Source organism: Helobdella robusta (assembly GCF_000326865.2).
Source record: "Helobdella robusta unplaced genomic scaffold HELROscaffold_6, whole genome shotgun sequence".
NCBI classification, from domain to species: Eukaryota; Metazoa; Annelida; class Clitellata; order Rhynchobdellida; family Glossiphoniidae; genus Helobdella; species Helobdella robusta.
Genome location: NW_008705330.1, coordinates 2,772,442 through 2,782,963, shown reverse-complemented (window position 1 = coordinate 2,782,963; position 10,522 = coordinate 2,772,442). Strand labels below are relative to the sequence as shown.

Below are 10,522 nucleotides of genomic sequence, written 5' to 3'. Positions count from 1 at the left end.
GTCAAATCTATTAAAACCGATGTCGAAACAATCAACCGTGAGTGCAATGTTGTGTTAATTTGGCTCAGTGAAGGTGAAACTAATTGCTGATGCGCGCAATGATCATAAGAAGATCGTTATGAATTTGCTGTCAACCATTACAAATGATGAAATCAAGCAAAGCGATATTAAGAAAATGTACAGAATTGGCAAAAAAGGTGTCAACCCACGTCCGATGTTGATTGGGTCTAAAGAAAAGTCTATGAAAAACATGATAATGGAAAATCGTGTGAGGATGAAACAATTGAGTGATGAATTAAAAAATGTCAGCATAAGCCATGACTTCACTAAAGAACAGCGTGAAAAATGTAAAAAACTGGTAGCTGAAGCAAAAGATAAACAGAAACAGGAGTCAGGGGAATTTTTGTACAGGGTGAGGGGAGATCCGTTAAATTTAAGAAAAATAAAATATAGAAATATTCAACAAAAAACTAAAGCATACTAGTTCTGATTGTGCGTCTATGGTTTTCATCTCTTCTGGTAATGTCAATAAAATTAAAGTGGGTCTGTTAAACATTAGATCTTTGGATCCAAATGTTGATGATGTTCATGGGCTGCTCAATGATGGCTTGGATGTTTTGATGCTTACAGAAACTTGGCATAAATCATTTGATAATATTTGTCTTAGTTTGGCAAAGCCACGTGATTTTAGTTTTTTGGAACAAGTTAGGCTAAATGATCCTGGGCATGGTGGTTTGGTAACGTATTTCAGAAACCACTTTAAATATATATATATATATATATATATATATATTTATATTTATATATATTTATATTTATATATATATATATATATATATAACAATTCAGTGTCTGATGTTGCCTTGGTAACAACAGGTGTGCCACAAGGCTCAGTTCTGGGACCAATTCTTTTTATTTTGTACACAGCAGATATAATTAAATTAATTTCCTCTCGTGGATTCACTTGTCATGCGTTTGCCGACGACATTCAGGTTCTAGTCACTGGTCTTCCAGGTTCGTTTCGTGATGAGGTTGATAGATTTGTCCAGTGTTTGAAAGAGGTTGGATATTGGATGTCATCAAACTCGCTCAAGCTCAATGAATGTAAAACGCAGTTGCTACCGGTAGGTACGTGGCAACAGTTGTCAAAACTAGATTTCTGTTCTGTTGAGATGGGAGATGTAAAGATATCATTATCTGCAACTGCATCAAATTTGGGAGTTTTACTTGATAGCAATTTATCGATGAAAGACTACATTAAAAAAATATATACATCAAGTAATATTTATTTAAGAAACATTTATCGAATCAGACATTCTTGGATAGATCGGCACTGGTGACGCTGATTCATGCTTTTATAACATCGCAGTCTGTTTTATAAACTTCCAAGAAGGTCAATAGCTGTTCTTCAGTCGATTCAGAACAGGGCTGCAAAATTGGTAACTGGCAGGATGAAGTTTGATCAAGTGACGCCCATCCTGGAGGAACTACACTGGTTGGCAATAGATAAAAGAGTAACCTTCAAAATCATTGTACTTGCGTTTAAATCCCTGAATGGGATGTCACCAGAATATCTCGTAAACAAATTTTCAAAAAAAAATGTCTGCATCGTCTCATCTACGGTCAGATGATATAAATTTGTTGACAATACCGGTTTCACACTTGCAGATTGGTGCACGGAGTATTTCTTTTGCAGGTCCGACCGTGTGTAACAGCTTGCCACAGCCATTGCGATCATCCGGACTGTCTCTTAGAACATTTAAAAAAGAATTAAAAACATATCTGTTCACTATTAAACGTGTTTTATTTTCTTTTTCAATTATTTTTTTTCTTGTTATTAGTATTGTAGACTTCAATGTTTATATAATTACGATAGCGCCTTTGAGAACATTTAATTAGCGCTATATAAGTTTCCTATTGATTGATTGATATATATATATATATATATATATATATATATATATATATCAATACATTTATACACGAGGGTCCCTTTATGCATTTAAACTTGGGGTCCGGTTTGGCTGTCGGTAGCCCTCTACACACCCACACACACACACACACACACACACACACACACACACACACACACACACACACACACACACTACAACCACACATTTATGCAACCATCTGTGATGTTTTAGATGATGATGATGATAATGACGATAAAGAAATAATGATTGTGATAATGATGGTGATGAGTAAAACAATGATGATGTTGAGGACTACACTGAGAATAATTGTAACGATGATGATTTTATTGTAGTAACCAGCGGGGATGATTTCTACTCAAAATGAGGATTGCCCTAATGATGACGATGACAATGATAACAACTCAACAAAATTAACGGAGATTTAGGAAATAAGATGTTGGTGATGTTGGTGATGACGACGACGATGATGAAGATGATGATGGTGACGGTGATGATGAAGGTGATGATGGTGATGATGTTGCAAGCAGAAGTACGTCTTTATTTTGTTTTTTCCATGCATGAATTTTGAAAAATGCATCTGGGGGTTGCTGGCGGATTATTGTTGGAATGCACTGAGGCATTTGACATCGGCTGATGTACTATCAGCTCTTGTGCTGCTTCTGTTGTCAGTGATGATGATGGCAATGATGATGAAAGTGGTGGTGGTAATGATGATGGTGGTGATGATGAGGATGATGATAAACAAGAAAATGGTGGTTATGGTGATGATAATAAAGATGATGATAAAAATAGTGATGAGAACATTCGCATCACTGTTGGAGATGATAAATACTAATTAATCATAATTTTTTTATTTGAAATGAAAAAAAGGAAAATAATAATGTTATAATTAATATTTTTATTATTATTACTAGAGTATTTAATTGGACAAAGAGTAAAATGTGTAAAGAGTAAAAACATTCATCTGCATTCTATTATCGTTATTGATATTATTATTACTATTACTATTGTTAAAGTTATAAAAAATAATAATAATTATTATTATTATTATTACTATCAATATTTCATTTTTAAATTTTCATCAACAAAACGTTCACTATCACTGACCAAAAGTGGCGGATCTGGACAACTTTGAAGGAGGGGGCAAGAATTTAAAAAATATTTGACGAAGGGAGGAAAATTTTATTGAAAAGTTGGCAATTGGGGGAGGAAATTTCCAACAAAAGTTGATGACCAGGGAGGTGGAGGGTCTCATTAACACTAATTTGTTTCGAAACATGTTCTGTTCCCAGGGGTTGGCAACATTTTGACGGGGGGTCAACATTTCTACTTATGGCCTCATAATGTCAATTTTCCCTTTAAAACACAATTATTTTCTTTAAAACAACAATTTCCACAAACCTTCAACCCATTACTCCCCGGTCCGCCTACGTCCGCCACTGAACACCAACGCGTCATTATTCAGATTGCAATGTCCATCATCATCATCACCATCACATCATCATCATGATCACATCAGTGCACCACTCCATTGCATCATCACTGCAATCATTTCGTAATCACTATAATTCGCATTATAGAGTTGTCATCATTTCTGATGGCTGCTATAACTTTCGAATTATTGTTATTATCATCATCGTCGTCGTCGTCACTAAATTCTAACCACCACAATCATCATCACCATCATCGCCATCGTCAACACTATTCATCACTATCATCGTCGTCATCATCATCAGTAGTACACACACGTAGTGATGATGATCATTGGAGCGTAGAAACGTCATGTGATTGGTTGGAACACATCTAAATATTACATAACATTCTATTACCATTATCATTCTGGTTATTGTTGTTGCTGCTGTTGTAGTTGTTGTTTTGTAGTTGTTGTTGTTAGTGTTAAAGTTGTCGTTGTTGTTTTTGTTGTTAGATTTGTTGTTGTTGTTGTCGTTGTTGTTGTCGTTGTTAGTGTTTTTGTTGTTGTTGTTAGTGTTGTTGTTGCTATTGTTGTCGTTGTAGTTTTTGTTATTTAGTTGTTGTTGTTTTTGCTGTTGTTAATAACATCATTTGTTGTTGTCAACATCATTTTCATTCATGTTTGAGTTACTCATTCACTCATTCCTGATCCGCGTTACTTCTCCATCAACCTAATCTCTTTCAATACTTGCAATCATCGTCATGTAACATTATGATCATCATCAAACGCAACAACAACAACAACAATAATAATGATAATAATAATAATTATTATTTTTTTATTATTATTATTACTGTTATTGTTACCGATATTTTTACATAATTTAGTTACTTCGATATATTCCGACTGTTCAACATCAATATCACTTAACGGTTAACTGACTGAGGCATCGCCAGTCGGGGGAGGTGTACTCCATGGCGATCCCTGTCCACCACCACCATCACCACCACTTGTCATTACCAGCTCCAACTCTTTTATGATGATTCTTGACAGTCTGGAACGGAAACAACATGGCCATTTTTGGGGTCCAACTTTTGATTCGAAAGCTAATTTCCCATCTAAAGATAGATCAGTCTGCAGTCAGTTTGCCGGCTACCATAGCTAACTACTTGTGAACGCACAAAAACTCATCTATCAAAAGTTGGACAGAAATTAAAATGCCAGTTGATGATGTGATCGGCATGAAAAAGAAAGAGAGAGCTCATCGACAGTTTCTGCCAAATTGACCATCAAGCAATGATGCAACTGTTTAAAACGGGAGATTGGCCAGGGCTGTAAGTTGAACGACTTTAAAGTAACGATTTGAAAGCAGAAAATAAAATTCATTTAAAAGCTGTTTAATTAATGGAAACAACTTTAAAATCGGACGTCAACCCTAGCAGAAGTTCTAAATTAAAAAAAGATACATGTCCACACAACTGAATTTGGACCTATGCAAATGCAGTCACAATTTTTTGCCGAACGAACGCCTGCATCTGACCACACAACACATGCAATCGCAAGTGCTGTGTGTCCAGAGTCTTTTTTAACGTTTTTATTATTTTTTATTAACTCTATAATATAATAATTTATTTTGTTATCATTCTATGGTGATAAGAGTAAGGATTATTATTATTATTTTTATTGTGGTCACTTAACTCCATCATCATCATTATTTTTATTGTTGTCGTGCTTTCTGGGATCATCATCATCATTGCCATCATCATCATCCTTCTCATCCTCATCATCATCAATAACATCATCATCATCATCATTAATAACATCATCATCATCTTCATCATCATCCTTCTCATCATCATCATCATCATCATTAATAACATCATCATCATCATCAATATCATCCTCTTCATCTTGGACATCATTATCATGGCAGTGAAAGCTGCATAATGATGATATGTTTATGTAAAGATTATTTATGTCATTCGTGTGTGTTTGTGTGTGTGCATGCGTTTTTGTGTGTGTGTCCTATGTTAATGTGTATATGTGATTTGTGTGTGTTTATGTGTGCATTTATTTACGGTTATGTTTTTCGTGTGTGTGTGCACTTATGTGTGCGTGTATATATGGGTGTGTGTTTATACGTATGTTTATGTGTATACGCGTACGTTTGTATGTATGCAAATATTTTATACGTATCATGCATGTATAAATGCATGCATGCATTTATGTTTAATGAATTGATGTATGTATTCATGTTTATTTGCATTTATTTTTGTGACTGTGCATGTTTGCAATTCTGCATGTGCGTGTATGTGTGTCTGCCCGCCAACGCAATCGTTCCATTCGTTCAGACCGGTTGCGTGGGAGCATGCAACGAACATGTTTATTGGCAGTACAACAAATTTAATGGCGGTTGATAATTTTTTCAAATGTGATGCCTGCTTTGTTGTTGTTTTGATCAATTTCAAATTTCAGATTGATTTCTGCTCCACCATATGTCCCGGCACATGTAAAACTGGAGCTTCCCAACAAAATCGGTGTAATATGATACGATGCGCATTGGCCATTCAATGCAACACTGCAAACATTCAATGGTTCACATATGATGTACCAGTTAGAACAACTGTCAAGGTGTTACCGACAAATTTGTGTGCAAGTGTTTGTATTTAAAATGTTCGTACCTTTTTGGAACGTCTGTCAATGTGACATATTTGAATGTAACACGTACGCATGCGTGCATGAACGTGGCTGTGTATAATGAATAACCTACGTCTGTGTGAAGCTGTTTTATTTGCAAGTTGTTTTGTATCAGTTTTTCGTTTGTTTGTTTGTTTGTTCGTTCGTTCGTTCGTTTGTTTGTTTGTTTGTTCGTTCGTTCGTTCGTTCGTTTGTTTGTTTAAAAGCAGTCACGTGTCTTACGCTGATTGGTGTCAACATGCTTATTGGCATAGATCATCATTTGCCCGTAATAAATATCGCTTCAAATGGCCTAGATAATTATAATGGGACGTGACGCTGATGATGAGGTGATGGTGGTGACGATGATGGTGAAAATGGATGCGATGAGTAGTGATGATGATGATGATGGTGGGGGTGATGATGATGGCGGTGATAATGATGATGATAATGATGATGATAGTGATGGTGACTAATAACGATGATGGGATGGTGATGATCATGACAATGGTGAAGATCTAGTTTGCAATAAATAACTCAAACATTCACTCATTCTTTATATTAATCATTAGTTTGCAGCTTCAAATTCATAATCGGTAAAACACCATGCACACACATACATACACACACACACAAACACACACACACACACACACACACATACACACACTGACTTACTCTCTGACTGACTGACCGACCGACCGACCGACCGACTGACTGACTGACCGACCGACTATCCTATAGAGGTGAGCATAGAAACGTTAATTTAGATATTCTCATTGAAGCTGATTAAAACCAAATTTTTGGTAATGGGAAACCACCTGACGGCAATTGGTAGCGAAGGACGGGAATGGAAAGTTAATTAGGATATATTTCTAAATTTCGACAAAACCATTTTTTAAATTTCATCAATAATAACTAATCGAACCAATTATTAAAACGCAAACCGTACTCAGCAATTTAAAAACTTATTTAGCGTTGTCTGATCTGATAACAAAAATTTTCAACAAATGCCTAATCACCATCCACAACTACCGCTCACCTTGGTTCGTGACAATTCAAATTTGTTGAAAAATATTACAGTTCACTGTCATCTTTTTTTTATTAAAACAAACTTGTCCAAAAAAATGTTGGCCACGTCTTATTGTTATGCTAATTAAAAAAATTGCTTTTTAATTGAAATTTTGTTTTCTAAATTTTTAAGACGCAAGACAGACGGGATGGAACGACCGACACACTGACTCACCATTCACTTATGATGACGACGCGACGATGATAATAATTTTCATCGTCATAGAAACTCTTATATTTTTAAATATCATCATTAACATGCACATTATTGCACATGTAAGTTAAAAACAGAAGCAGCTTTCTTTGATGGTTTGAGAAAGCCTGCATTTGAAGCCAGACATCAGCTGTCAGGCGACTGCCAAGACATGACAGTTTCAACGTTCGTTTTGAGATAAATGACCACCAACTATTTTTCTTCCTTTAATACCACCATTTCCTTCGTACTTACATCTTCTGTCACCTCCATTCTTATTTGCAGAATTTTTTCTCTTATTATTGGTTGGTTGGTATCTGGCTGGCTGGTTAGTTAGTTGGTTGGTTGATTGTTTGGCTGTTTGGTTGATAGGTTGGTTGTATGTATTGGTTGGTTGAATGTATTGGTTGTATGTATTGGTTGTATGTATTGGTTGTATGGATTGGTTGTATGTATGTATGTATGTATGTATGTATGTATGTATGTATGTATGTATGTATGTATGTATGCATGCATACATGCATGTATGTATGTATGTATGTATTTATGTATGTATGTTAAAACCAAAACATGATGAGTGACACTGAACCGTCAAACATCAAGTAACAAATGGATTAACACTTTGATTTGTCGTTAATTGCACATGTCGGCATTCAGTTGGATATTTTCAAGCACACAGACACGCAGGAACCGCTGCAACAAGCACGAAATGTGGTTAGTTGCGAAAAACAGTTCCCTGCTGTCGCCTGATCTGACGCTGATCATTTTCATATTGCCTTAAGAAATTTAAGGATGTATGTATGTATGCATGTATATATGTATGTATGTATGTATGTATGTATGTATGTATGTATGTATGTATGTATGTATGTATGTATGTATGTATGTATGTATGTATGTATGTATGTATGTATGTATGTATAAATAAAAATAAATGTATGAAAAGTATGTATGAAAAATAAAATAAAATGGCGGCTCGTTCTTACGTTGTTAATGAACTTTTGTATTTTTTTATAAATAATTCAAATATGTTAGAAAATGATTGTTTTTTAAACAATACTGCTGGTTTTTACAATAACGACGATATAGTATCTGCTTTAAAACAGCTGAAAAATGATTTGGACAATTTAAAATGTGAAAAATATGAAAAGTTAGTCTCGCGGGGTAATCTGAAAGAAAAATTTCTGGAAATAATTTCAATTTTGAAGTTTTTGAATGCAAACGACATGCTAGAAAAATGCCCTATTTTTGTTAGTATGAATATAGCAAAAATTCCTAAATTAGACAACTTTTTGAAAATAAATTTTGAAAAAATTAGAAAAGATATTAGCGACGTGTTAAATAAACAACAAATGCAAATAATAGAATCGTTGCAGCCATTGTTGTCACAACGTGAAGAAAATTTTGCGGCAAAAAATAAAGTAAATACCAAAGCGCCGAACAATATCAACAATGAAAATGTAACTCAAAAAGCGAAATCCCATAACGTCAATGATAAAGTTGTAAAAACTGAAAATTGGGCTGATGATCTCGATACCCCAACCGATAAAAGTATGCAACCATTTACTTTAGTGGAAAAACGTAAACGACTAAATAAGTTTCCAGGAATATTATATGAAACTCAAGATTCCGATAGTGTTCAACCCCTAAAATACTCAGAAGTTGCCAAAAAAACAAAATCAAAAATAATTGGAAATAAAGTAAATAATGAATGCAAATTAAAAGCAGAGAAAATCATTGTTAAAAAAGTTTTTTCATGATGAGTAATGTTAAGAAATGCCATCGAAACGATGTAGCCGAATATTTAACAGAAAATGGAATTAGAGTGATATCTTGTTTTCCAATTTTTAACAAAACAGAAGTTGTTGAAAACAAAGGCAAAGAAAATAAAATTGATGAATCATCAACAATGTTCAGAGTTTGTGTCGAAAAATCTGATGTTGTCAAAATGAAAGATCCGGACGTAATACCACAACATATAATCGTCCGTGAATGGCAATTCAACCCAAAAATCAGTGAAAAAGTTGTTTCTAACAACGATGTCTGATTCAATTTTGTCAATAAACGTTAATCCAAGTAAGCATTGCAAAATTTTTATCAATGATGAAAACTCTCAGCAAAATATTGCCAACATATGTAAGATTTATGATGTAAATGATTTTAACTCTGAAATGAAAATAATTAAAAATCAATTTAATCAAAATTTATTCAATATTCTACATATAAACGTAAGAAGTTTGTTGAACAAATCTGATGACATTTATGATTTCTTGCGAGAATTGAATTTTGAGATTGATGTTCTCGCAATTTCTGAAAGTTGGCTCAATGACAGCAACGAAAATTTGATTAACATTAACGGATATGTCTTTAAAGGTAAGCACCGAAAAATAAAACACGGTGGAGGAGTCGGCTTTTACATAAAAAACAATTTAGATTACAAAATCCGAGACGGCATAACAAGTATAAAAAATGAATTCGAATTTCTCGTTCTAGAAATAATAAACAGACCTATCACAAAAAATGTTTTAATCATTGTGACATACCGACCACCAACTTATGATGTCAATTCGTTCATCGAATGTTTAGATGATATTTTGCTGGTTGCAAATCATGAAAACAAATTAATAATAGTTGCAGGTGATTTCAACATTGACCTGTCAGAAAGTAACAACAAAAACAATAAGTTCAATTTTTTGCAACTTATGAACAGTTACAGTTTACAACAAACAATAACAATTCCGACAAGAGTAGAATGTAATCGACAATCTATTATTGACAACATCTTCACAAACATTCCTGAAAACATCTTGGTTTCCGGCGTTATTTCTCACTGTCTTTCCGACCACCAGCCAGTTTTTTCATCAATCAATCTTTCAAAAAAAATGTTTATGTTTCCTGAAAAAAGAAATGCTCCATCAGTAAAATTTTCTTATTCAACAAACAGAATCAACAATCTAAATCAACGTCTCAGTCAGGTGAACTGGCAAGTCGTATATGAGAGCGCAAATATTGAAGAGGCATTCCAAACTTTTATAACTATTTTCCAGGAATGTTTTCGTGAATGCTGTCAAGTTACCAATCGAAATACTATCATAAAAACAATAAAAAACAAACCTTGGGTCTCTTCTGAGTTAAAAAATCTCATCACAAAAATAAATAAAAGTTACAAAAAGTTTCTTTTGATTCCTAATAAAAATAATTTAAATAAATTCAAAAGCCTTAAAATAACTG

At 34.0% G+C, this 10,522-nt stretch overlaps 3 protein-coding genes across 3 annotated transcripts in view; all 3 read left to right on the top strand.

Annotated features, from left to right (window-relative positions):
- Positions 1-175: 175 nt before the first annotated feature.
- Positions 176-484, top strand: HELRODRAFT_164227 (hypothetical protein; the record flags this gene model as incomplete). Its single annotated transcript, XM_009029221.1, has 1 exon — positions 176-484. The coding sequence occupies one exon, from the start codon at positions 176-178 to the stop codon at positions 482-484; it is 309 nt and encodes a 102-aa protein (XP_009027469.1).
- Positions 485-8,259: 7,775 nt separating this feature from the next.
- Positions 8,260-9,051, top strand: HELRODRAFT_164226 (hypothetical protein; the record flags this gene model as incomplete). The annotated part of the gene is made up of 1 exon (XM_009029220.1): positions 8,260-9,051. One exon carries the CDS (start codon positions 8,260-8,262, stop codon positions 9,049-9,051), a length of 792 nt encoding a protein of 263 aa, XP_009027468.1.
- Positions 9,052-9,330: 279 nt separating this feature from the next.
- Positions 9,331-10,522, top strand: part of HELRODRAFT_164225 (hypothetical protein) — a gene marked incomplete at both ends in the record, with an annotated part of 7,964 nt that continues 6,772 nt past the window's right edge. Inside the window, one exon of the mRNA XM_009029219.1 lies at positions 9,331-10,342. Within this exon, the coding sequence (XP_009027467.1) occupies positions 9,331-10,342 (1,012 nt within the window). The remainder of the gene's footprint in view (positions 10,343-10,522) is intronic.